Genomic DNA, 27,769 nt, shown 5'->3' on the forward strand with positions numbered 1-27,769 from the left:
AGTTGTTGCTGCTGTTGTCACACATGTGAAGATTTGGAGATTTATCTAGAGGATGTGGTGTCCAAGAGCTGATTTAGAGAGAAAACATTGCTGTTTTCATGCCTGCTCCACGTCAACAATAAACATCAGAGAAGAAAAATAATATTGCGAAGAGCAAAGCTTCTGAATCAGCATTAGGTGCTATCTGAAAGTCAGACTCACTCACTCACACACACACAATGTTACTTCATTTCAAGTATATATTGTAGCTTACGAAACAGTGATTTCAAGCAAGTAAGGTTCACTACAGATGGGGGCTACACAATGAGAATATCACCTTTGTTAACATTTTGCCTGGCACCTTAATGGGTTAGGCTACTCAAGTTCAACCAGTGGAGGCTGCTGAGGAGAGGACGGCTCATAATAATGGCTGGAATAGAGTCAATGGAATGGTATCAAACGTGGATTCCACGTGGTCAAATCCATTCAAATGTATTTATAGAGCCCTTCTTATATCAGCTGATATCTCAAGGTGCTGTACAGAAACCCAGCCTAAAACCCCAAACAGCTAGCAATGTAGGGGTAGAAGCACGGTGACTAGGAAAAACTCCCTAGAAAGGCCGAAACGTAGAGAGGAACCAGGCTATGAGGGGTGGCCAGTCCTCTTCTGGCTGGGCCGGATGGAGATTATGTTCATAAATGACCAGCAGGGTCAAATAATAATAATCACAGTAGTTGTCGAGGGTGCAACAGGTCAGCACATCAGGAGTAAATGTCAGTTGGCTTTTCATAGCCGATCATTGAGAGTATCTCTACCGCCCCTGCTGTCTCTAGAGAGTTGAAAACAGCAGGTCTGACAAGTAGCACGTCTGGTGAATGATACCATTCAATTGACTCCATTCCAGGAATTACTATGAGCCTTCCTCCCTCAGCAGCTTCCACTGAGTTGAATAGATGAAATATCATAAACACAGGTGAAAGTTCACACCTCATTTAGTGGTTCAAGCTGCCTACTGGACAGGCTGTTGTCCTTTAAAGGGATGATTTGAGGGTGCAAGGGGATAATGTCAACAACTCATGTAAAAGTACCAGTAAATAACCAGGATTAGGTAAATAAAGTAAATAATAAATAATTAAATAATACATAGATAAATCACACAGAGCCGTGCGCATTACTATAGCGCATAAACCATTGCTGCCGTTGGAGCTCTTGCGCAAGAGTATATTTCTTTAAAGGCAATTCTTCACAACATATTTTTGGCTGCGCTTACTATGAACTATTACTATAAACACAGAGTCCAATGAACTTACAACGTTTGACATTGCTTGCCATTGTGGTGCTTTTCTATTTCCAAAGTCTAGCGTGCGCAACCATCAACGATTATAACGTTCATTATTAAGTCCCCCAAAATACAAAATTAATGTAATCACTCGCACTTTTACACAAAAGCGCACGGAAAATGTTTTAAAATCCCAGGTCGATAGCTGAACGTGACGAAGTCAACAAAGTCAGGTCTGACGATGTTCGTCCACAATTATTAGTGGTAGGATTACGCGTAAAAGTAAAAACAAGTATCTAACAACAAGCCACCTATCGCCTGATTTATAGATCAAATGCTCATGCGCAGACCGTGCTCGTGTCTAGCCTCGTGAACGAGCTCAAATTCTTCGAGGTCTACATAATGGTCAGGTGACCTTGTATTTTGACAGTTCCACTTTAGAGGGAGAATAGAGCAATAATAAAATAGTTGTCATAGTTCAAATCCATATCACCGTTTATTTTCGAATCTGAATCAATAGTATATTGTGTGTAATTTACTGTCTGAATTGAATATCCAAATATATTTCCTGTAATGACGATAAAACGAAACCCACAACATCATGTACGATCCTCACTGTTTTGATAATGGTATGGCCCTCTGGTAGAATTCCGAGAATTAAGCCCTTGAGTTTCTTAGAACAGCATTCTCAGAACTGGTGATGCACGAAGTTTCCAGGAAAGTTTTACAAGGTGATTTTTTCCCCCCATTATTTGACAGTATTATACCAGAAGTTACTTGTAGTGGTAGACATGCGTTGTGGCTCATTGGCTTTATTGATCACATTTAAATACTTAAAAATTATTGTTTTCTTTCGTTTTGTGAACAGTGGGGTTTCTTAGACTGCAGTTACTAGACTTTTTTGCTGATGTTTATGCTTGATGCATGGTCAGGTAGTTTAGTATCTCCTCTGCTTAAGCAGCATGTATGTGAGAAATGTACTCGGAATTTCGTCTTTCATTGCGAAACTATATATATTTTCATTGCCTATACTCTCACTTTTTGATCATGTTGGTTTATCGAATATATATATATATATTATCGCGAGATAATATATTAGTCTTAATGTGCAGTTGGTTTGTAGCCTGTCCTACTGTACAGAAAGATTACATTTGGGTTATATAGTTAATCAAAGTAATCTTTCCGGGTAGTATGAATTTAATATTCTCAAAAAGTATTTATCTGTAATAGTCGTTAAATATCAGTAAACGAATAGCAAGAAAAGTAGCGCAACAGGGCGAGCCAGTCTGGTTAGATTACTGCGTACTAGTTTCCAGTTTTGCCCACTGTTTTCCTCTCTTGTGGTGCTTTCATTTCGCTGGTAGATTTCGACTGCTAAACTGTCGAAAACGTTAACGATCGGTAGTGAGTCAAAAACAAGTCTAACAAAATGTTGACGCAGATGTACATTCTTGATCTGTTTTCATGGAATGTTATTATCAATAACTGCCTATTAATTTTGTACTAAACTTATAGGGAGCTGCAGTGCAACGTGTAGGCCTATGTGCACATGAATTTGAAACTCCTAAAATCCTACACCCTATTTTACGCATAGATCTACTTTGCCATATTCACATTTTTTGGCAGTACTCTTTTCAAGGTAAAAATAAATTGGGTCTAACCAGTGTGAAATGTCATGGGTTAAACAAGGTGGCTTTCCACTTCTAGACCTATCGAAAAGCAGGAAGCCTATTTAGAAGCAACCTAATCTGTGCGCACCCAAGACGGAATGTACTCAATGCGAGACACGTTCCAAGCGCGAAACTTGGGCTCCTCTTGAGGTGCCGTCTGTATTCGTGGGCTTGGATATATGTCAAGCAAATCGGTCATAACCGAATATGATTGGTTACATACACGTGTTTAGCAGATGTTATTACGGGCTATTAACGGAAGAAATTGGTTTTAAACGTGTGCTTTTCTCAAACTGTTTCTAAGTAATGTAGCCTATAGTAAAACATTTGTAGTAGAGTAAAACTCACACTTTCTTAAAGTACAAATGTTTTATTAAGCTTATTGTTTTTGGTAGGTCTAACAGCAATATGTAACCTGCAATGTGCACAAACAAATAGCCTAACTTGTTCACTGTAGCCTGTACAAGTCTACTTTCCCACTGGCCACAACAATCATTGCTTGTCACTATGTTATGAACACCAGTTCAATGCCTCTAAAATGCATAACCTATATTAGTTGACATGGTTAGTAATATCAGTCTGTAGTCTCACTCGCAGAAACGTGGTCCACTTTCCCCAAATTATTTTTTACTTTGTTGGACTTTGAAATGGCGCCACCTATTGATGTTGGCAAGTCAGAAATATTTCCTCAATGGGAATAGAATGATAGTGCCATGTCCTCATATATAGAATATTACATATTTAAATAAAATCAAAAGGAACAACTTTGCTTACTTTATGTTAAAATCATCCTGTAACTCTCACAATCTGTGTTTGGCAGATTGTCTATAATTTACAAGGTATTTCCCATGTTTCCTCAGATTCTGACACCATGGCCTCATTGGCAGATGGCTGCATTCAATTCACCCGCCATGCCGGTGATGTTCTGCTGAACTTCAACCGCCTCCGCAGCAGAAATATCCTGACGGACGTCACTATCCAGATTGACGGTCAGCACTTCTGCGCTCACAAGACGGTCCTCGTGGCTTGCAGGTACGTTCCAAACCAACTACCATTTTTTTTAGGCCAATCATCCTTCTTGTGCTATAGGATTGTCATTGTGAGAGAAGGGGCATAATCATAACATTTTTTATTTTTTTTGATAGTGGACTTTTTTACTCCATATTCACGGACCCCCTGAAGAGTAACCTGAGTGCCATCTGCTTGGACCCTGAAGTTGACCCTGATGGTTTTGCCATCCTGCTGGACTTCATGTACACCTCCACCCTGACCCTGAAGGACAGCCTCGTTCTGGTTACCATGAACACAGCCTCTTACCTCCAGATGGAACATGTGGTGGACACCTGTCGCAGGTTCATCAAGTCCAGGTATGGAAAAAATGTATAATTGCTCATCTATTTATTCTTGGTCTGTAGCCTACTAGTACATGGAACCTTTCCTGGTTAGTTCTGGGAATATTTCCAGGCCCTATTGTTCTTATTCCCATGTGAATAGTATCAGTTTGGAACTAAATGGTTGCTGTTCCTTACTTCCTTCCTTTTAGAGAGCAGTCTCTGAGTCTGCAGAGAGAGGAGGTACTGGCCAGCCCGATGCATCTCTCTCAGGACCTCCCTGCTTTCAGGGTTCTGGATAGGGTGGCGACCAGCCCCAGTCACTCATCCATATCTCCCCTCAGAGACTGGAGGAGCTACTGCCCCAGTGTATTCAGTGGTATCAATGCTTCAGGTAGCTCCCATCACGTCCACGGAAAACACATCCCCATCAGAAAAATGTCAGATGCCTGCAATGTCAGTGACATTCCCAAAGGGGGCGCCATCTTTCAGAAACTCTGCTCTACCTTGAATCGCACAGAGACCACCATCATACACCACCCTTTGTCATCCGACTCCTCATCCTCCTTAGTTACGACCATCTGCCCTCTCCCCTGCTCCAGCCGTCAGACGGGGCCACTTGGGAGCCTCCAGGGGCCTGAACACAGACTGGCCTCCCCCATGGAGGAGGACAGGAACCAGCACTCACAGCCCAGCTCCCTCAGCCTGTCCCCAGGCTGCACCAAAGGGGTGATCTGCAGTCCTCAGAGCCCTCTTCGTTCTGACTGCCAACCCAACTCCCCCACTGAGTCCAGTGGCTGCAGCAGGAACACAGTCCCGTCCCTGACCCAGCCATCCGGCTACTCCCAGGAGCCCAAGGCCCGCAACTGGAAGAAGTACAAGTTTATCGTTATGAACCAGACCTCTGGGGAGAAGGAGGATGAGTCCCAGGTAGGGAGTGTTGAGGCTGGGGACTGCTCTCCTCCGCAGGGCCGCTACAGGACCAGTGGATCAGAGGGATCCGTTGAAGAACTCCAGACTGGAGAGATGGTCAACGAGCATTGGGAAGAGGTCCTTGTGCCACAGGCCAGCCATCGCAGCGTTAGGCAGCAGAGATGCTCCTCCTGTGGTACGGACGCCCCTCAGCACCTGGAGGTGTGTTCCCACTCCCCTGGGTCCTACACGGGGGAGGACACCAATGAGCTGCACTCTGAGTACTCCGACTCAAGTGGTGGTGAGTAGTGTATTTCAATGAGTGGGACCATTTCAATAAATGTTGACGCAGTATAGTTCCATTCATGCTGTTACACTTTTCATTGACTAAATCTCAATGCTTCCGTTGCAGAGAATGGTTCCTACTTCTGCAACGAGTGCGACGCAAAGTTTGCGGAAGCGGACTCCCTGAAAGGACACATGCTCCAGGTCCATGCTGATAAGCCATACAAGTGTGACCGATGCCAGGCTGCATTCCGTTACAAAGGGAACCTTGCCAGCCACAAGACTGTCCACACTGGTAAGACTTCTGTTACATCTTAACTCATATCTGTCCTGTCAAACTAATAAGGTCATTATGTTGTCTTCAGAAGTGGGATCTCTTAGTATGACTAAGAACAGTGTATTTACACGGTTCTGGGTGGCATCAGTGTCATGGTTTCTTTATGCCTCTTGTATTCCAGGGGAGAAACCATACCGCTGTAACATCTGCGGCGCTCAGTTCAACCGGCCGGCCAACCTCAAGACCCACACCCGCATCCACTCGGGAGAGAAGCCGTACAAGTGTGAAACGTGTGGCTCTTGCTTCGTACAGGTGAGGAAACCGCTATGACCTGTCATTCACTCATGAAGGACAAATATATCATTCATATATAATTATGCATTTCGTTCCTAGGTAGCTCACCTCCGGGCCCATGTGCTGATCCATACAGGGGAGAAGCCTTATCCCTGTGAGATCTGTGGGACGCACTTCCGCCATCTTCAGACCCTCAAGAGCCACTTACGGATCCACACAGGAGAAAAGCCATACCACGTAAGAACCTTGTCTTTCCTTTCACATGGCCCAGTGTGTATCTGGTTAATTTGGACTGCATCCTCTAATCCCATTCCTGGCTTCCTGTGACTGCCTATCAATAGCCTAAACTGAGGACCCAGGGCCTCCGCTTAAATGCATAGTGGCTATAGCCTTTGTCCTCCTGCTAATCCTGCATTTAATGTATGAATGAACCCATTGAGAGGCAGTTTGATTCAATTAGTGACTCATTGCGTTCATTCTTTTTCTTCCTCAGTGCGAGAAATGTGACCTTCACTTTCGCCACAAGAGCCAGTTGAGGCTGCATCTCCGTCAGAAGCACGGCGCGGTCACCAACACTAAGGCTCAGTACCGCCAGGCGAACAAGGACATGCTCATTGGCTTGGCCAAGGCCTGCTAAATGGACACTGGGACGATGGAATGTGATTTGCTGGCAATTTTTACGTTGTTTTAGGAACACGTTGTCATAGTACCACGCTGTCAGTGATTGTTGTGTTTGGTGGCACTGGCAGACAGGTTTCCTCCAAATGTGAATATTTCATATCGTTTATAGCCCTTTTACTCTGTGTTTGTATATAAATCTAATATGTACGGTGTATAAATGTGTTTTAAGATCTTGTGAAATGTCCTGTATTGGAATATACATTTTGAAAATTAGAATTTTGTAATCTGAATTACTTTCGGGTAATAATGTTTTCAGTTAAGTACAACTTTTTTCCTGAATGTTTTCAGTTGAACGACAGTCGTCTTCTAGAAAACTGTATGACACACTTTCATTCATATTGAGAAACACTGTTACATTGGTACAGTTCTGTTATAGATAGTATATGGGGGCGTGTTCAGCTGGACAATAGATAATATATTACCCAGTTCTTTGTAGTTTCTTATCTTAATATTGTGAATATATAATGTACTACCTACCCAGATTTCCCTCTGCTGGCAGAGTATATGTCTGCATTACTAAGGTACAGATGTTTTTTTTTACGTCTTTCTACCTAGTGAAAGATTGTCATTGAATCTGTCGTTTGGTCAAAATAATATATTATCCGACACGGATACATAGACATGCAATACGCAATGTATTCAAGGTGCTTTACACTGAGTTGTCAGATTTTCTGTTCATTAGCACAATGTCCCACGTCAGCACTTTGTACTGTATTTGTTTTGTCTGCTTTTTGTCTCAAGCCCACAAGCTGTAAGTACACCAGGTCTCAAGCTACAAGTCCTCAGGAATGTTATCAACATTTGTCTTTGTAAACTGCAGAGCTTTATGTGAAATATAATTAAAGGAATGTATTATGAAAACATACATTTGTCAATGTGAAAATGCACATAACACTAATTATAAATGACTATCTTCTATCCCATAATCATGTCTTATAGTCAGTGTAGGTTTGCATCAACCATAGAATGACACTCAAAGGCATCAGTCGACAATACAATACCATCAACTTCCCCAGAGGATTAACCACAGTATGAGACAGAATGACACACTGAGTGTACACAACATTCAGGACACCTGCTCTTTCCATAACATAACTGACCAGGAGAATCCAGGTGAAAGCTACGATCCCTTATTTATGTCACTTGTTAAAGCCACTTCAATCAGTGTAGATGAAGGGGAGGAGACAGGTTAAAGAAGGATGTTTAACCCTTGAGACATTTGTGTACATGTGCCATTCAGAGAGGGAATAGGCAAGACAAAAATTGAAGTGACTGGATTGTGTCAAGAACTGCAACGCTCCTGGGTTTTTCATGCTCAATAGTTTCCTGTGTATATCAAGAATGGTCCATCACCTAAAGAACGTTCAGCCAACTTGACACAGCTGTGAGAATCATTGGAGCCAACATGGGCCAGCATCCCTGTGGTGGGGGTGGGGGGGTTCCTCCTTGATCATTTACAGATAGACAACACTGCTTTCATTTTGTTTTGACTAAAAGTTCATTTGGATATATTCTGTTAATATTTGGCCACACAGTTGAAAAAGCAAAAAATAATGACACGTTTATGAAGAACACTCAGAGTCAATGGACATTTTCCTTGAACACAAATAACAAGTGGTGGTATGCTAGAGAGTCAAGGAATCACAATATGTAATTCAAATAACTAATTCACTGAATAGTATGTGAATGTGACACTTTAAAAGTGGACATTTACATGAAAAACTAAAATAACTAATAAAGTAAGAATGGCGACGACGTGGCATTTCTCAACACTAGCCAATCAATAGTAGTCAGTCTGCCCTCTGCTGGCTTATTGGTTGACTGCCATGGGAGTGATTCCTATCTGTACAGACAAGTATCTACAATGTAGAGTTCCATGGGTAGGTACAGTGTAACAGTGTGAACAGACAACAGAGTTACACATGGAATAAACAATTAACAAGTCAATAACACAGTAGGAAAAAAATGGGCAGTCTATATACAATGTGTGCAAAAGGCATGAGGAGGTATGCGAATAATACAGTTTTGCAGATTAACACTGGAGTGATAAATGATCAGGTCATGTACAGGTAGAGATATTGGTGTGCAAAAGAGCAGAAAAATAAATAAATAAAAACAGTATAAAAAACAGTATGGGAATGAGGTAGGTGAAAACGTGTGGGCTATTTTCCTATAGACTATGTACAGCTGCAGCGATCGGTTAGCTGCTCGGATAGCTGATGTTTGAAGTTGGTGAGGGAGATAAAAGTCTCCAACTTCAGCGATTTTTGCAATTCGTTCCAGTCACAGGCAGCATAGTACTGGAACGAAAGGCGGCCAAATGATGTGTTGGCTTTAGGGATGATCAGTGAGATACACCTGCTGGAGCGCGTGCTACGGATGGGTGTTGCCATCGTGACCAGTGAACTGAGATAAGGCGGAGCTTTACCTAGCATGGACTTGTAGATGACCTGGAGCCAGTGGGTCTGGCGACGAATATGTAGTGAGGGCCAGCCGACTAGAGCATACAAGTCGCAGTGGTGGGTGGTATAAGGTGCTTTAGTGACAAAACGGATGGCACTGTGATAGACTGCATCCAGTTTGCTGAGTAGAGTGTTGGAAGCCATTTTGTAGATGACATCGCCGAAGTCGAGGATCGGTAGGATAGTCAGTTTAACTAGGGTAAGCTTGGCAGCGTGAGTGAAGGAGGCTTTGTTGCGGAATAGAAAGCCGACTCTTGATTTGATTTTCGATTGGAGATGTTTGATGTGGGTCTGGAAGGAGAGTTTGCAGTCTAGCCAGACACCTAGGTACTTATAGATGTCCACATATTCAAGGTCGGAACCATCCAGGGTGGTGATGCTAGTCGGGCATGCGGGTGCATGAGTTTGGTCTGTATGGCAAAGTTTTTCACTGACAGCACAATAACAGTTTATGGCTTGTGGCAGAAACAAAATAAATAGGTCGTAAATATAGTTACAGATATCAAAATCTCAGTGAGGAAGAATTATATTGTTCCAGGAAGACTTTGTCAAATCTTTTTTGTACCAGGGACTTAAAAGCTATGGTCTCTTTTGTGTCAGGGATCAGCAAGCTATGGTCTTTTCTCCTCAGGAACCACTTACATTAAAGAGAACTGACCAAATTAGAGTCTCAGGGACCGCCAGCAAACAGTTGAGACACTGATATAGCCTTGAGATAGTGTGATCTTCTGTCTGTGAGTGTGGAATTATCAGTTGGAGTGGGTCCGTCAATAAGTACTCACCTGTCAAAGAAAAATGAAGTACAAACAGACAGACACGAGAGGGAGGTATATTTGGTTTGTCTGTCATTAACTTTTTCTCCCACTTTACATGGTAACATACTCAGATTCAACAAAACTGGTACTTTTTTCCTTTGTTGTGTAATCAGAACACAAAATAATGTGCAGAACACCAAATAATATTTAATGTGCAGAACACCAAATAATATTTAATGTGCAGAACACCAAATAATATTTAATGTGCAGAACACCAAATAATATTTAATGTGCAGAACACCAAATAATATTTAATGTGCAGAACACCAAATAATATTTATTTAATGTGCAGAACACCAAATAATATTTATTTAATGTGCAGAACACCAAATAATATTTAATGTGCAGAACACCAAATAATCTTTAATGTGCAGAACACCAAATAATATTTAATGTGCAGAACACCAAATAATATTTAATGTGCAGAACACCAAATAATATTTAATGTGCAGTACACCAAATAATATTTAATGTGCAGAACTCCAAATAATATTTAATGTGCAGTGATGCACACTCACAGATAAACAGGGTTTAAATTTAGGACTAAGCCCAGTTTAAATTTCAAACTGGTCCAACACCGTATGTGCTGTAACCAATATCATTGTCATGCCAGTTTAATCCACAAATTTGTACTACTGCAATCAAGGTTGCTTGTTTCTCGATGACCTTAGTTCATATTTCTTTCAACATGAGACAGGTGTTTTCTATGTTTTATTAGTATTCAGGGGAAGCCCATAAGACAACAGTGTTTATCTAAATTGATTAGCAGAGAGGCTCTCTCTTTCCCCCTCAGTCGGTCCTTTTCTTCATGATCCTTCTCCATCTAGTCCAGAGAAGTGGTTGGTCTGTGAAAAAACCATGTGCTTGTCTAGGTTTCCGCTGACAATGATGTACAGAGATTTTATCACAGAAAATGTAATTTTGTAAACATACTGTACTGTATATCCCTCTGCTTGACAACAAAAACAAGCACCTTGCAGAGCAGAGAAATTCTAATAGTCTTGTCCCTATACAAAGGCACTCGACTAAAATGACAGACCTGTCAGTCGGTGTACTACTATCATAGTGAACCCCCTCAGAAGGTTCATGTAAGGTTTTTCAGCAGAGCATCTCATTCACTCTAACACACACACACACACACACACACACACACACAAAACACAGCCCCACACACAAAAAAAAACACACACACACACACACACACACACACACACACACACACACACACACACACACAAAAAAATAGCCCCCAAAAAAAAAATGTAGTGAAATGAAATAAACTAAGTATATTGTTGCTGTAGCTAAAAGTAGCTGTGAATGGTAGTTGTTGGCAGTGTGCGGAATTTCAAATCTCCTTGTCCAGGATGGTTTTGACATTGGCAAACACCTGAAACAGAGAAGGAGGGAAAGAGATGCATTAGAGAAAACCAAATTCATGTTTGTGTTTTTGTACATGTGCAATCGCCTGGGGACAAGTGTGTGGTTGCCCTCCGGAGGGTGCAAGGGAACAGAGAGACAACCAATAGGGAAAGAAACATCTCAGATTGAGGGGATTCTTACTGAATTATAAGATCATAGTGAATGAGTGTGTACTACGGAGTGTGTTCCAAATGCACATCATGTGGGACTGCAATGGCGCAGTGCTGTATACTTGTCACGCCCTGACCTTAGAGAGCCTTGTTTATTCTCTATTTGGTTAGGTCAGGGTGTGACTTGGGTGGGCAAATATGTTTCTATTTCTTTGTTGGCCTAGTATGGTTCCCAATCAGAGGCAGCTGTTTATCGTGGTCTCTGATTGGGGATCGTATTTAGGCAGCCTTTTTTTTTCCACCTTTAGTTGTGGGATCTTGTTTGTGTGTAGTTGCTTTCTGCACTGCATGTAGCTTTACGTTTTGTTGTTTGTTTCTGTGTAATTTTAAATAAAAGTAAAAATGTACGCCTACCACGCTGCACCTTGGTCCAATCCATCTCTAAACGATCGTGACAATACTCCTGTTGCTTACCTTGTCCACACTGTACGAGGCATCCACAGTGCGCAACTTGCCCTGTTTCTCATACAGTGAGATGACGGGCCGTGTTGACTGCAGGTAGGTCTGGATCCTTCAGGGGAGGAAACGAAGGCTCAGAAACAGGGCTGACAAGCGCCCAGGACTTAGAGGAGACCCAAGCACATACAGCCAAGCTAAAACATGCTCCTGGGTGTATTACTTTTAAGGGTGAGTCAAGGTGGAACTGAAAATCGCAATCTCAAAAGCAACGCCTGTCAATGTTTTTTCACTATTATTAAAGGTGCATTATGTAGTTGTGTACAACTTGACTGATTGCCGATAGAAATGTGAGTTATAGATCTGTTCTATATGAAATATTTCTATGCTTTCGCCTCGTTTAGTTTTTGCTTGATATTACTTTAGGTTTTGTACATCACCTTAAAACTGCTGACAATATGATATTTTTGGTGACTGAAACTATATTTCCCAGAGATTTAGATAGCATGATGATTCTCTACACTATACATTGCTTGTTGTGTCGCATTAACTGAAATTAGAATTTTAGAAACCGGAAAATGGCAGAGCTATTTCAACATATGACGCTTTATAAGAACACTTTTTTTAACCGGAAGGGGACTAGGGTTCCAAAAAAATTATGTTTACTATGGGCACGCAATTACTCCAGCGGGGGCAGTAGACAGCCCTATCCCCATTTAAAGAGCAAGAGCCGTGTCTCCTTTTGAGAGGTCCAGTTCATGTTAGAAAGGTCAAAGGTCAGTGATCATGGAAAGCTTTAGCGTTTGGACGCTACCTTTTCTCCAGGCTCGCTCTGTTGTCATCGGTGCGCCCGCTGCTCTTTCCCTCTTTCTACACATCTGTCGATACAGACCTGTAGACAAACAAAAACAGAGCTCTCAGGATAAAGATTTACACTGTCAGCCAAGCAGTAAAGACATTCACTTTCGGAGGCAACTTTCAGAAATAAAAGTCGTACTCCAAATGTGTCATATCTGATATGTTGCCCCTCCTTGTTCGCCCCCTCCCCCCTTCCTCTTGGAGATCCTTGCCCCCAAAGCCGTATTATTACCTCATTGTAACAGTCGAAGAAAAGCACAAATTTGACGTCAGCCTCCCCATCCTTGATGGTGGTCCACCCATGGAGGTTTTCTTCGTTTCGGGGGAAGTCGTCGATGAGGACGTGGATCTTCTTCTCGTCTCCTCCATGGCCTGAGGACAAAGTAAATTGAAAATTAAAGGGATATTCTTCTCCAAAATCGAAGTCAGACATTTTTATGTCTAAAAAGTATTTATTACACACCACCTGTAGACCTCACTGGGTGAACTATCCCTTTAAGGGTGACGCAAGGATTAATTCAGCCTATGGAGCAATGACAGAGACTATTTCAGTACTCAGACCAAAATGCCTGTATATAGTGCTACTCCATATTATCTAAGCTAATAGTAATGCTAACTGCCAGCTTACTGAACGTCAACAGTTAACACAAACCCTGTAGTCATAGGTACCTGGAGTTGGTGCATACCTTCTTGAGTAATTTAATGGTGATCTCGAAGGGGACTATCTTGCCATCCTTAATGTGGTTATCGATGAGCTGTCCGAACTCTGAGCCCTCTCGGCTCCGTTCAGACCTCAGCAGGTCTCCGGCAAACAGATGAGTGTCACCGTAGCTCTAGGAAAAACACAAAGGGTTAATGCCAGCCTTAACAACAGAGTGCACTCCTCTAATAATAATATTTACTGATTCAACCGCTTGTGGAGAACAATGGGACAAAAACATGTGTGTACTTGTATTGTAATAGGAATGTCCAGGTGAACTCAAAGGAGAGCACTTGTTGGTAAAGTCAATCAAAAATCTATCCGGTTTAGTACAAGTTGCAACAGGGGGACACTGTTCAACCAACGAAGAAGCAGAGAAAATGTCTAAAAGGCCTCTTCTGAGCAGGTCCTTACATCCTAATCAGACAGCACCAAACGTTCTGTAAACAACAGCCTCCTGGAGACAGGCCCTTACATCCTAATCAGACAGCACCAAACGTTCTGTAAACAACAGCCTCCTGGAGACAGGCCCTTACATCCTAATCAGACAGCACCAAACGTTCTGTAAACAACAGCCTCCTGGAGACAGGCCCTTACATCCTAATCAGACAGCACCAAACGTTCTGTAAACAACAGCCTCCTGGAGACAGGCCCTTACATCCTAATCAGACAGCACCAAACATTTTGTAAACAACAGCCTCCTGGAGACAGGCCCTTACATCCTAATCAGACAGCACCAAACGTTCTGTAAACAACAGCCTCCTGGAGACAGGCCCTTACATCCTAATCAGACAGCACCAAACGTTCTGTAAACAACAGCCTCCTGGAGACAGGCCCTTACATCCTAATCAGACAGCACCAAACGTTCTGTAAACAACAGCCTCCTGGAGACAGGCCCTTACATCCTAATCAGACAGCACCAAAAGTTCTGTAAACAACAGCCTCCTGGAGACAGGCCCTTACATCCTAATCAGACAGCACCAAAAGTTCTGTAAACAACAGCCTCCTGGAGACAGGCCCTTACATCCTAATCAGACAGCACCAAACGTTCTGTAAACAACAGCCTCCTGGAGACAGGCCCTTACATCCTAATCAGACAGCACCAAACGTTCTGTAAACAACAGCCTCCTGGAGACAGGCCCTTACATCCTGATTAGGATGTAAGGGCCTGTCTCCAGGAGGCTGTTGTTTACAGAACGTTTGGTGCACAGTGCAGGTGCATTTGTACGGAGACTTGATTACACACAGGTGGATTGTATTTATCATCATTAGTCATTTAGGTCAACATTGGATCATTCAGAGATCCTCACTGAACTTCTGGAGAGAGTTTGCTGCACTGAAAGTAAAGGGGCTGAATAATTTTGCACGCTCAATTTTTCAGTTTTTGATTTGTTAAAAATGTTTGAAATATCCAATAAATGTCGTTCCACTTCAGGATTGTGTCCTACTTGTTGTTGATTCTTCACAAAAAAATACAGTTTTATATCTTTATGTTTGAAGCCTGAAATGTGGCAAAAGGTCGCAAAGTTCAAGGGGGCCGAATACTTTCGCAAGGCACTGTATATGCTAATCAGACAGCATCAAATGTTAACCAAATGTTCTGTAAACACCAGCCCCAGAGGCTTGTAGGAAGTCAAAACTAAAGGCAGTGCTGTCAGCTGCTACATAATCACAGTGTTTGCAGAATGTCATCAACAAAATACAACAGGGAATAATCAGTGTGTTCTCTGTCCTTATACATTCCGTTTGGCGTCAACCACTATCAACAGATATGAGAATAAACCATAACATTCAGCATCACGTCTGGTGACCATCAACACACACCTTCAGTGTCACAAACACTCGAAATCATGTGTATTACAGAAATAACAAATAATATTCTAATTCTGTTGATCATTCTAATCTAAATAGGAACTTTTGTAACCTTAAATCTCCCCATAAAGTCTTTCCTAATAATTTAGCTAGCCTAATTTGTTAATTAAGGAATCAATTGGGTTATGAGAATGAAATTGTCCGGGAGTAATGTAGATCCTTTAAAAGGAGTGCAATAGTAACAATGTCCTAAGCAGAGAATAAATATAAAGGAGTCACATGGCATATGCCTAGATGGTTATTGTTCAACAGTGAGTCGCTGTGCTCCATTGACTCTGAAAGCAGGGGAGGGGTTTAGGGAGAGACGAGACAGCATCACTAGTGCCCTTTCACTATTATTGTGCTGAATGAATGGACACTACACGCGGGTTCGTGTTATTTCATGCTGGGACAGGATGCTTGCTCAAACTCATTTGGCCACAGCCCTAAATTATGAATATAGGGCAGGGAGCTTTAAGAGCACATTAAGAGCTTAAAGACACGTCAGGACTATTTTTAGGTTGCCCAAAGATTATGATCACATGCCCCAAAAATGTAATAAGCTATTTTCACCTACACAGGGGAGGAACCAGAAGGATCAGACTAATGGGTTTATTTGCATTTTGGCTGTTATCAGGAGAGAGAAATTCATTGCCAGCTCAATGGTACAACCACAGAGAAGGCTCAACCTGCACAACTGCCCAGGTCACTTGCCCGGGGCAATAGGACAACCCTTAATGCCAATCCCTGATATGTCAAACTATCAAAGTAGTTGGCAAATGCATGAAACAACTTGTCACAGAAGAAAGTCAAATGAGGCCTGCTGAATATCAGTAGTAGACACTAAATATTTGCTTGAGTTTATCTATTGATGCAAAACACCACCCACCCAGACAGACAGACAGACAGACAGACAGACAGACAGACAGACAGACAGACAGACAGACAGACAGACAGACAGACAGACAGACAGACAGACAGACAGACAGACAGACAGACAGACAGACAGACAGACAGACAGACAGACAGACAGACAGACAGACAGACAGACAGACAGACAGACAGACAGACAGACAGACAGACAGACAGACAGACAGACAGACAGACAGACAGACAGACAGACAGACAGACAGACAGACAGACAGACAGACAGACAGACAGACAGACAGACAGACAGACAGACAGACAGACAGACAGACAGACAGACAGACAGACAGACAGACAGACAGACAGACAGACAGACAGACAGACAGACAGACAGACAGACAGACAGACAGACAGACAGACAGACAGACAGACAGACAAATTACAGACAGACAGACAGACAGACAGACAGACAGACAGACAGAAAGACAGACAGACAGACAGACAGACAGACCAGACAGACAGACAGACAGACAGACAGACAGACAGACAGACAGACAGACAGACAGACAGACAGACAGACAGACAGACAGACAGACAGACAGACAGACAGACAGACAGACAGACAGACAGACAGACAGACAGACAGACAGACAGACAGACAGACAGACAGACAGACAGACAGACAGACAGACAGACAGACAGACAGACAGACAGACAGACAGACAGACAGACAGACAGACAGACAGACAGACAGACAGACAGACAGACAGACAGACAGACAGACAGACAGACAGACAGACAGACAGACAGACAGACAGACAGACAGACAGACAGACAGACAGACAGACAGACAGACAGACAGACAGACAGACAGACAGACAGACAGACAGACAGACAGACAGACAGACAGACAGACAGACAGACAGACAGACAGACAGACAGACATCTGCCTTGATTTCTCATGCCTCCCTGTTCAAGGGCCCAGTTGGTTGGAGGGGTAGAGCAGGTGATTTTTTAAAAGACCGTAACATAAAGTAAATTCCACGGCAGCTGAACATGATAAGATGTACACTACACATCCGCATGACGCCAATAGCGGTGCATAGGGCTACTCTGTATGTAGTTAGAAGCAGACCACCGTAAACACATAACATCCTTTTCTCAACAGAGGCACCGAGTGTTCAATGTAAGACATGAAAACACTAGCTACTGATTAGAATAGAAGTCATTGCTGTTTTACATAACAAGCTAGCTAGCCTCTGTCTCTCGTTGGTGAACTAACTATAGCCCACTTTGAATTCTTGAGGGGTAAACTACAAAACAGAATCAAACAGTTAGCCAGCTAAATGACTTATTATTTTTTAAGAAAGATAAGCTAGAAATTAACATGTTCTAATTGACACAAAAATCCCAAACAATAGATTGTGATTATTTCTGGTTGTTAATCGAAGTTCTAGTACCTGGGAAACCGATTCAAAGTAGCTACTATACCCCTCTTTCATGTATTCAGGAATAACTTTTATCCATAGCTAGTTAGCTAGTCGAAAGTGTAATGATGGAAAAAAATATATATGATTATTCATTGCTCACATAGCTAGTTAGGTAGTGTGGTCCTGGCATAGTTATACTGGTAAACTACTCCTTCTTCTATACGTGGCTATGCTAACTAGCTAGCATAATGAGTAGGGTACATTTAGAGGACAAGAACTGGAAGTCGATACATTCAGCTATTGTCCACTGGACAGAAATTTCCACAACCCCCTAAAATGTATTAGTGGTTTATTTCCTAACACAACTCAATGCCCTGTCAAATGATCATGGTCCGTCTCATACCTCGACGATTCTGACGCACTGGGTTCCTTTTGCCGGAGCCAGGTCCGCAGAACACGAACACAACCTGCGCCTTCTTCATGTCGCTCAAAGCGACGGTCGCAGCCCCTGTACACAACGCTCGGCACCTTCGCAGATAAGCTACTCAATAAACGGAAAGTCATAAACCGAAAACAATAGCCGATCAATAGTCGGCAGAACAGGTTGAATGACCTGTTTATGAACGTCAGTGGGAAGTCTGCAGAAGACAACACCACTTCCAACTGTTGACGTTGCCAACCAATGGCAGCACAGGAGTGTCCATGGGGTGTTAACCACGTCTATGTATACTTGTTTTTTCAACGCAGGGGTCTGGTGTACGCCTCTTCCTCACTGGTTGTCGCTGTCTATCCTCCCAGCATCAGCACCTAGCCTAACTGAACAGCGACCGTCCTCGAAGAAATGATGCTCTACCAAGCGAGGGAGTTGGACGGATAATGGTTAATCGGTCGACGGAGAAAGACATGGATGATTCGTGTCACCAAAACATTTAAGGGATAAATGAGCGGCTGGGTATCACAGGAAGTCCCGGGCACGTTTGTGCAGCTCTGGCTGCTTTTTCTGACCATTCATAATGCACCATTCATGATGCGAGCTTCCCTCATCCTTGATCTCAAGAATGGCAAGAAGAAAACATTGAAATAGCCTAGCGTTGTTGGCTCGACAGGGCACCGTAGCATGCCACGCGCTGTTTCGTTGTTTCATATAGACTGTTAGGCTATAACTAGCCTACTATCATCGGGTTTAGGAAAGATATGAGCCAAAGTCTTCTTGTTGTGCCGAACAAGACAATATTCTTTCAGGGCGCCGTACCAAAAGCAGGGCTATGCAAGCCATCCAAACAAAGGCACCCCAACACCCCCATTGACTCACCAGCTGTCCCGTCGCCACTGACATGACAACGCCGAGCCGAAAGAGCAGGATCAAAGGGCACCGACCTGCAGCCGGACGCGTGGACTCGAAAAGGAAGGGGGCGACGGACTCGAAGCGAGGAAGCAGCAGCCCGAAGAATGCCGAATTGCAGTTTCTAGGGATAAGCACCAAGGGCAGTGCGGCACTCAACAGTCATATCGGGGGAAGGTGGTGGGGGAGCTGTTCAGTGTACCTTCCCCCCACTCTTCGTTCTGCTCCTACCTTGTCCTTTACGTTCCATTTTCCCGGCGCGAAAAAATGCTTGAAAACAGCTGCAGTATTGATTTGATTTCGAATGTTGGTTCTGTGTTTATATTCAAAATGATTAACCTATTTCGTTTTCTTAAGCCGTTTGACTGCATCAGTGATGGGCAATTGAAATATTAATCTTGATTTACAAGCTCGCTGGAATCCGAGAGGGACTGATGTACATACTGGTCAGGTATCATCTCCTCCCTCGGTCTCTTGTTCTGCTTACTCTGCTACTTGCCAGCACCATGGGCTGTATCCAGAGCATCGCCTGCAAGCCGCGCATTAGAAGGGAGAACATTGTAGTCTACGAGGTATCGGCCTCCATTGACCAGTGCCCAACGGTGATAGAGGAGAACTCGCCTATAGTGCTGCGGTATAAGACACCATATTTCCGGGCCTCAGCCGGGATCGTAATGCCTCCGGTGCCCCGCAATGAAACCTGGGTAGTGGGTTGGATCCAGGCTTGTACTCAAATGGAGTTCTACAATACTTATGGGGACATTGGCATGTAAGTTCTGAGCTGTCACCAATCAGTAATCATTCAATCTGACTGACTCTGACTCTTTCTCACTTTCTCTCTCACACACACACAATAGACTTTAGTTCAGTGGGCTAATGTCTTGAGTCACTTGGCCAGACGATCCAGGTTTGGTACCCAGTCGGTCACATAATGTGAGCTGTTCTGTCTATATGCATCCGTTGGTGTGAGTGAAATTCTAGCAGCTGTACATTTCCTAGGCTACTATTAACATAGTCCATTAAGCGAGGCTATTGTAATGTATCATTATCATAAACTGTTATACTGTTTTGTAAGCCAGATATGATATAATAATATAAACTCTTCGTCCACTACCAAAGGTCCAGCTGGGAGTTACCGGAGCTCCGCGAGGGCCGGGTCAAGGCCATCAGCGACTCGGATGGGGTCAGCTACCCCTGGTACGGCAATACCACCGAGACTGTCACCCTCACGGGCCCCACGTCCAAGCCGTCGCGCCTCACGGTCAGCATGAACGACAACTTCTACCCCAGTGTGACCTGGGCCGTGCCCATCAGCAACAGCAACACAGCCATGCTGTCACACATCACCCGAGACCAGAGCTTCATCACCTGGCTGGTTGCCATCAACTCTGTCACCAAGGTACTGTAGGCTTCAGAACATGGACTTCCTTGGACTTTATGAACTGCTCTGTTTAGTTTTTGTTTCATTATCTTAAAAGGTATAGTTCACTTTTTCCAACCTCTAAAGTGGTCTAATCTCGAGATAAATCCACATCCCACACAATCAGTTCTATGGATCCAACAATACGTTCCTCAATCCCAAATGCATGGGAATGATTAGCACCATCTAATTAGTTTGATCAACCCAAAAAATGGTGTGCAATGTGGACTTATCCCAACATATGACCACCTTTGAGGTCTGAAACCATCTGACAAACACATTTTGGACTGAACTCAGCCTTTAAATTAGTGTTTTTTATGGTGTTCCTGGAGTACCCCCAGGGCTGTCCTAGCCCAGTGCAGCCTTGGTCCGGGGGTAATCAATGTAGGCTACATATTGCAAAACACTTCTCTGTGTGCTAACTGTAAAGCTCTTTGGGCTGCAGCGTATTACATGACAGTTGCTATACAAGACTCAGTGGATCCTGCTGATTGGAGAACCGCTCATAATAATGGCCTGAACAGAGCAAATGGAATGGCATCAAACACTTGGAAATCATGTGTTTGATGTATTTGATACCATTCCACTGATTCCGCTCCAGTCATTACCACGAGCCCGTCCTCCCCAATTAAGGCGCCACCAACCTCTTGTGATGCAAGTTAACTTTTACGAATATCATTTTTTCCCTTCCCAGGAGCGCATTGTGCTGCAGACGGTGCGGTGGCGGATGCGGGTGGACATCGCCGTGGACCCTGACATGCCCCTTGGCTCCCGGGCCTCCCTAGTGGGCCGTCCTCACCAGGAGCAGCCCCACATCCTCAACTATCAGGAGCCAATCCTCTCCAACGCCCTGGGACGACCCAATGCCAACGACGCCCAAGTGCTGATGTGGAGGCCCCGCAGAGGGGCGCCCCTAGTGGTCATACCGCCCAAATAAGGTCGAAAAGACTGAGAAAAAAGAGATGTGATTGGTTCACGGTAGTGAGGAAGTGTGGACCATCGCAAAGCAGGGAAATTATGACTTATCCTGCCAAGATGTTAGCTCTTCACTCATACCTACTACTGTCAGGGTTCAATGGATGATAAGAAATTGTGAAACAGTATAGGTATTTTCTCTGGACTGGACTGCATTGGAATTGGCACAGCGGAAATTTACAGAGCTAGACTGGTTTTAGGTGCAGGCTCAAAACTGCATCAGCGTTTGATTAAGTTGGACTGTTTTTGGACGGCCACAGTCCTGAATTAGAGTTGTATCCATTGGACATAAAGGGACAGAGCTATTGAAGTTTCATTGAGGTGGACTGGACACAGAACTGCATCCTACTGTAGATCTTATTGCATGAGAAAGAAAACGGTCTATGACTGGAATAAGAATACCATTTTATATAAGCTCATCACATTAAGGATATTGAATGGAACTTCTTACATTGGCCATGAAATCCTGCAAGCTGGAAAATCTCCTCAGTGCCAATTATTGATATAACAGCCTTTAACGCTCATACAACATTTTAAGAACACATCGTTAGATTTAATTATGAGTCAAATCATATTATATAAATCTTCTGTTAGTTTAAGATGAACTCACATCAATCAGATTGTATTAAGAACACCGACTTGGCATAAAGTTCTACAAAGAAATGGGCTGGTTGTAGTCTTATTGAAACACGCTATGTTTATCCATTCAAATAGAAACATAGAACATGGACGGGTTAAAGGTGTGGGTTTTCTCGTGTCAGTTGAGTATCTACACGTACAAACATGAATGTCCAAGTCTAAGTCCAACCCTTGCCACTACCCATATTGCTTATCTTTACAATCCATTCCGATATACTCAAAGTGTCTTGGGTGAGGGGATAGGGGTTTATTTGGGATTGGGCCATAGCCCCACAGTACACTATTAAGGCAGTGGTCTGGGCTGGTATTGGGTTTATTCAGAGGTGTCCCTATCATATTACACAATGTCACATGATTCATTCTCCATCTATGCTCCTCACCAGGTTCAGTCCACACCTTCCCATCTGTCTGTCCATCTATTTCTCTCCCTCCCATCACTCCATCATTCTCTCTCCTCTCCACATGTCACAATCCCTGAATTTCTCTCCACTCCAAGACTATGCAAACACAGAGGGACTGTTGAGTGAGATAAAAAAGTACCAGTCAAAAGTTTGGACACACCTAATCATGCAAGGGTTTTTCTTTATTTTTTACTATTTTCTACATTGCAGAATAATAGTGAAGACATCAAAACTATGAAATAACACATGGAATCATGTAGTAACCAAGAAAATGTTAAACAAATCCAAATATATTTGAGATTCTTTGAAGTAGCCAACCTTTGCCTTGATGACAGCTTTGCACACTCTTGGCATTCTCTCAACCAACTTCACCTGGATGGCTTTTCCAACACTCTTGAAGGAGTTACCGCATATGCTGAACACTTGTTGGTTGCTTTTCCTTCACTCTGCGGTCCAACTCATCCCAAACCATCTCAATTGGGTTGAGTTCGGGTGATTGTGGAAGCCAGGTCATCTGATATAGCACTCCGTTACTCTCCATATTGCCCAAATAGCCCTTACACAGCCTGGTGTGTTGGGTCCTTGTCCTGTTGAAAAACAAATGATAGTCCCACTAAGCACAAACCAGATGGGATGGCGTATCACTGCAGAATTCTGTGGTAGCCATGCTGGTTAAGTATGCCTTGAATTCTAAATAAATCACAGAGAGTATCACCAGCAAAGCACCCCCCCCCCCCCCCCACACACCATCACACCTCCTCCTCCATGCTTCATGGTGGGAACCACACATGCGGAGATCATCCGTTCACCTACTCTGCGTCTCACAAAGACACGGAGGTTGGAACCAAAAATCTCCAATTTGGACAATTCAGGCCAAAAGACAGATTTTCACCTGTCTAATGTCCACTGCTCATGTTTTTTGGCCCAAGCTAGTCTCTTCTTCTTATTGGTGTCCTTTAGTAGTGGCTTCTTTGCAGCAATTCGACCACGAAGGCTTGATTTACACAGTCTCCTCTGAACATTTGATGTTGATATGTGTCTGTTACTCTGGGCCTTTCTTTTGTGTGGCGGTCCTCATGAGAGCCAGTTTCATCATAGCGCCTGATGGTTTTTGCGACTGCATTTGAATAAACTTTCAAATTTCTTGATATTTTCCGTATTGACTGACCTTCGTGTCTTAAAGTAATGATGGACTGTCATTTCTCTTTGCTTATTTGAGTTGTTCTTGCCATAATATGGACTTGGTATTTTGCCAAATAGGGCTATCTTCTGTATACCACCCCTACCTTGTCACAACAAAACCAATTGGCTCAAATGCATTAAGAAGGAAAGAAATTCCACAAATTAACTTTTAACAAGGCACACCTGTTAATTGAAATTCATTCCAGGTGACTACCTCATGAAGCTGGTTGAGAGAATGCCAAGAGTGTGCAAAGCTGTCATCAAGACAAATGGTGGCTACTTTGAAGAATATAAAATATATTTTGATTTGTTTAACACTTTTTTGGTTACTACATGATTCCATATGTGTTATTTCATTGTGTTGATGTCTTCCCTGTTAGTCTACAATCTAGAAAATAGTAAAATAAAGAAAAACCCTTGAATGAGTAGGTGTGTCCAAACTTTTGACTGGAACTATAGGTGGATAAATGATTAGGAAACACAGGGTGGAGGTATTTTTCACAATGATGGCTTTCGTCATTTCCCCAAAATGGCTGCTGTTCATTGATTAAACTGAATCTTTTTCTTGCCACATTCACTATTGTCATTCTTGGGTAAGATGGACGCTAATTTCCATGTTAGATACACAAAGAAATGAAAATAGATTATATATGAACACAGTTTATGCAGCTCTGACTAGGCACCAAACATATTCAGTGATCTGTTTTTATAGAGACTGTTTTGGTTTGTCTAAACTTGACACCATAGGAAGCAGGGTCGCCTTCATTAGGGCACAACGTAGCAGGATGCTTTGCAACACAAACATTTGGGCAGTCTCACCCTGTCTTTAGCCTGTTTTGTTCCATTTGGTGCCCAAAGACCCAGTTGTTGTGAAACGTCACACAATTTATTACCTCTTGGCTCATCAATAAATCCTGCTTTGTGATTTCATGCCTAGAGGAAACAACACACATACATACATACATACATACATACATACATACATACATACATACATACATACATACATACATACATACATACATACATACATACATACATACATACATACATACATACATACATACATACATACATACATACATACATACATACATACATACATACATACATACATACATACATACATACATACATACATACATACATACATACATACATACATACATACATACATACATACATACATACGACTGGATTTTTCAATACAAAACATCTGTTTAGACCCATGTTTCACATTTGATCACTTTAATTATTAATTTCTGTTGTTGCATGAAAGGCAATTTTTGCACACAAACATCAGCAACTGGATCTGAATGTCCGGAAATGAGCAGAAAGTTCAAAGCATTCCCTCCTTTAATCCTTTTCCTCCTTGTCCCCAATAAAAAGACATCCAGCATCTCTACTCATTCGTCTCAACCCCTCCCCTCTGCAGTAAATGTGCTATGGCCCAAAACTCCCACTAGGTGGAGGTGTCACTCAAAGACAAATGAGGAGGGGCTTTGTAACGTGTGAGGCATTCAATTCATTTGAATGCCCTTGGTCTTATTGACCATCAGTACCCATAAAATACATTCATACTACAAACTGCCTTTCCCCTACTCCCTTATTCCCAAAATACATAAAAACATGATCAAATATATACAAATTGAATATTTATCTCAAACTAACATCCAAACATTTTGGTTGATACCTGTAACGTCCCTGTTTTCCCATGATTCCATGATCACCCCTGAGATGAAAGGAGGTGAGAGATCAAAGGTGAGCATAACCCTTCATAGGCATCATAACAGCTTCAGCTCGATGAATGGGCCTGTGTGTGTGTGTGTGTGTGTGTGTGTGTGTGTGTGTGTGTGTGTGTGTGTGTGTGTGTGTGTGTGTGTGTGTGTGTGTGTGTGTGTGTGTGTGTGTGTGTGTGTGTGTGTGTGTGTGTGTGTGTGTGTGTGTGTGTGTGTGTGTGTGTGTGAAATGCATGCGAGTGTTAACTGCTCGTCCTCCTCAGCAACCTATTCCTCCCTCCATCTTGCCATATTTCCCTGTGTGTCTCTTCTTTGTGGTTCAAGGGCTGTGGTGGCGGGTCTCCAATCTAAACTCTGCTATGGCAGGTGGTGGTTCTCCAATCTAAAATCTGCTATGGCAGGTGGTGGTTCTCCAATCTAAAATCTGCTATGGCAGGTGGTGGTTCTCCAATCTAAACTCTGCTATGGCAGGTGGTGGTTCTCCAATCTAAACTCTGCTATGGCAGGTGGTGGTTCTCCACTCTAAACTCTGCTATGGCAGGTGGTGGTTCTCCACTCTAAACTCTGCTATGGCGGGTGGTGGTTCTCCACTCTAAACTCTGCTATGTCTGGTGGTGGGTCTCCAATCTAGACTCTGCTATGGCTGGTGGTGGTTCTCCAATCTAAACTCTGCTATGGCTGGTGGTGGTTCTCCAATCTAAACTCTGCTATGGCTGGTGGTGGTTCTCCAATCTAAACTCTGCTATGGCTGGTGGTGGTTCTCCAATCTAAACTCTGCTATGGCAGGTGGTGGTTCTCCAATCTAAACTCTGCTATGGCAGGTGGTGGTTCTCCAATCTAAACTCTGCTATGGCTGGTGGTGGTTCTCCAATCTAGACTCTGCTATGGCAGGTGGTGGTTCTCCAATCTAAACTCTGCTATGGCAGGTGGTGGTTCTCCAATCTAAACTCTGCTATGGCTGGTGGTGGTTCTCCAATCTAGACTCTGCTATGGCAGGTGGTGGGTCTCCAATCTAAACTCTGCTATGGCAGGTGGTGTGTCTCCAATCTAAACTCTGCTATGGCTGGTGGTGGGTCTCCAATCTAAACTCTGCTATGGCTGGTGGCGGGTCTCCAATCTAAACTCTGCTATGGCAGGTGGCGGGTCTCCAATCTAGACTCTGCTATGGCTGGTGGTGGGTCTCCAATCTAGACTCTGCTATGGCTGGTGGTGGGTCTCCAATCTAGACTCTGCTATGGCAGGTGGTGGTTCTCCAATCTAAACTCTGCTATGGCAGGTGGTGGGTCTCCAATCTAAACTGTGCTATGGCTGGTGGTGGGTCTCCAATCTAGACTCTGCTGTGGCCTCAGCCTCATAGCCATACAGGAAGGTGGCAGCAAGGACCAGCACTGCTCCTAGGAAGAACACACTGGGGGGAGAGAGAGAGACAGAGAAAGAGAGACAGAGAAAGAGAGACAGAGAAAGAGAGACAGAGAGAGAGAGATTGATCAGAGGTTGTTAGAGTTATAGACAGAACATTTATATTCAGGGCGTTTTCATATTAATTCAGCTCTCTTTTCGTATTCTCATCTGTATTTTATCAGGAAATCTGTTGAGATTATGAACCTTTTATCCAAGATGGACCTGGCCAGATGATTTATAAAAGTGTGGGTGTGTGTGCGTATGTGTACCTGGTCGGGTCGAAGTCCACCAACCAGAAGTAGGATATGAGTGTTGACAGGATGATGGAGAGTGAGGTGGCAAACCCCTTCAGGATGTTGTCTGCATACTTAATGACTGCTGCTATGACCAACCCACCCAGAGCCTGGAAACACAAGCAACACAGAGATGACATGGATTTAACCCTGTACTGCAGTGGGCTAAATCAGTGTTTCTTGGTAGCCTGAAACAAAAGTATACACCTCACACACAAGGGGGTACACCTCATTTTTGCAGAGTGAGGGTGGCAAACTTACCAGAGTAAATTATTTGAAGGAGTCAATTTATAGAGTATACAAGTCAAGTATACAAGTGTAAGTGTAATTTTATATTTATTTAATTCAATTTCGCTAACTAGACCTACTAGTAGTTCTGTTGTGATAATAACGTGAGTTAGACCTACCAGTAGGCTAGTTCCATCTGTGATAATAACGTTAGTTAGACCTGCCAGTAGGCTAGTTCTGTTGTGATAATAACATTAGTAAGACCTACTAATAGGCTAGTTATGTTGTGATAATAACATTAGGAGTAGTTTGCAAGTAATTTAATTATTTTGGGTCTTCTTTTTCTCTGTGCTCATCTCTACATGTCCTGTGCAACTATTTGCAATGCATCAGTGCAACAATGTTATCATAACCGGCCAAAAGTGATCACACAATGCACTTTCCCTCCTCAACCTTCCCTGACATGCATGTT

At 43.1% G+C, this 27,769-nt stretch overlaps 3 protein-coding genes and 1 pseudogene across 4 annotated transcripts in view; 2 read left to right on the plus strand and 2 right to left on the minus strand.

Annotated features, from left to right (window-relative positions):
• Positions 1 to 1,871: 1,871 nt before the first annotated feature.
• On the plus strand, positions 1,872 to 7,572 carry LOC124042069 (B-cell lymphoma 6 protein homolog). The gene is made up of 8 exons (XM_046360389.1): positions 1,872 to 1,990; positions 3,790 to 3,961; positions 4,075 to 4,296; positions 4,473 to 5,473; positions 5,585 to 5,752; positions 5,916 to 6,046; positions 6,128 to 6,265; positions 6,522 to 7,572. The coding sequence occupies exons 1-8, from the start codon at positions 1,960 to 1,962 to the stop codon at positions 6,663 to 6,665; spliced, it is 2,007 nt and encodes a 668-aa protein (XP_046216345.1). The 5' UTR covers positions 1,872 to 1,959; the 3' UTR covers positions 6,666 to 7,572.
• A 3,663-nt stretch (positions 7,573 to 11,235) lies between these two features.
• Positions 11,236 to 18,356, minus strand: LOC124042070 (annotated as a pseudogene).
• Positions 18,357 to 18,408: 52 nt separating this feature from the next.
• Positions 18,409 to 22,661, plus strand: LOC124041005 (protein FAM78B-like). Its single transcript, XM_046358154.1, has 3 exons — positions 18,409 to 19,788; positions 20,139 to 20,418; positions 21,134 to 22,661. The coding sequence occupies exons 1-3, from the start codon at positions 19,454 to 19,456 to the stop codon at positions 21,374 to 21,376; spliced, it is 858 nt and encodes a 285-aa protein (XP_046214110.1). The 5' UTR covers positions 18,409 to 19,453; the 3' UTR covers positions 21,377 to 22,661.
• Positions 22,662 to 24,867: 2,206 nt separating this feature from the next.
• The window catches only part of LOC124042071 (UDP-N-acetylglucosamine transporter-like), a 28,507-nt gene continuing 25,605 nt past the window's right edge, over positions 24,868 to 27,769 (minus strand). For both annotated transcript variants that reach the window (XM_046360390.1, XM_046360391.1), the window contains exons 7-8: positions 27,046 to 27,179; positions 24,868 to 26,783 (exon numbers count right to left, since the gene is read on the minus strand). In XM_046360390.1, the coding sequence (XP_046216346.1) occupies positions 26,678 to 26,783; positions 27,046 to 27,179 (240 nt within the window). In that variant the 3' untranslated portion in view covers positions 24,868 to 26,677. The remainder of the gene's footprint in view (positions 26,784 to 27,045; positions 27,180 to 27,769) is intronic.

This window comes from Oncorhynchus gorbuscha, linkage group LG08 (assembly GCF_021184085.1).
Source record: "Oncorhynchus gorbuscha isolate QuinsamMale2020 ecotype Even-year linkage group LG08, OgorEven_v1.0, whole genome shotgun sequence".
Classification (NCBI taxonomy): domain Eukaryota; kingdom Metazoa; phylum Chordata; class Actinopteri; order Salmoniformes; family Salmonidae; genus Oncorhynchus; species Oncorhynchus gorbuscha.

Coding starts and splice junctions, on each gene's coding strand:
- LOC124041005 (XM_046358154.1), top strand. CDS start 19,454: ATGTACATACTGGTCAGGTATCATCTCCTCCCTCGGTCTCTTGTTCTG. Junction 19,789..20,138: donor ACTTATGGGGACATTGGCAT/GTAAGTTCTGAG, acceptor CCACTACCAAAG/GTCCAGCTGGGAGTTACCGG. Junction 20,419..21,133: donor CCATCAACTCTGTCACCAAG/GTACTGTAGGCT, acceptor TTCCCTTCCCAG/GAGCGCATTGTGCTGCAGAC.
- LOC124042069 (XM_046360389.1), top strand. CDS start 1,960: ATGCACGAAGTTTCCAGGAAAGTTTTACAAG. Junction 5,474..5,584: donor GTACTCCGACTCAAGTGGTG/GTGAGTAGTGTA, acceptor CTTCCGTTGCAG/AGAATGGTTCCTACTTCTGC. Junction 6,266..6,521: donor CAGGAGAAAAGCCATACCAC/GTAAGAACCTTG, acceptor TTTCTTCCTCAG/TGCGAGAAATGTGACCTTCA.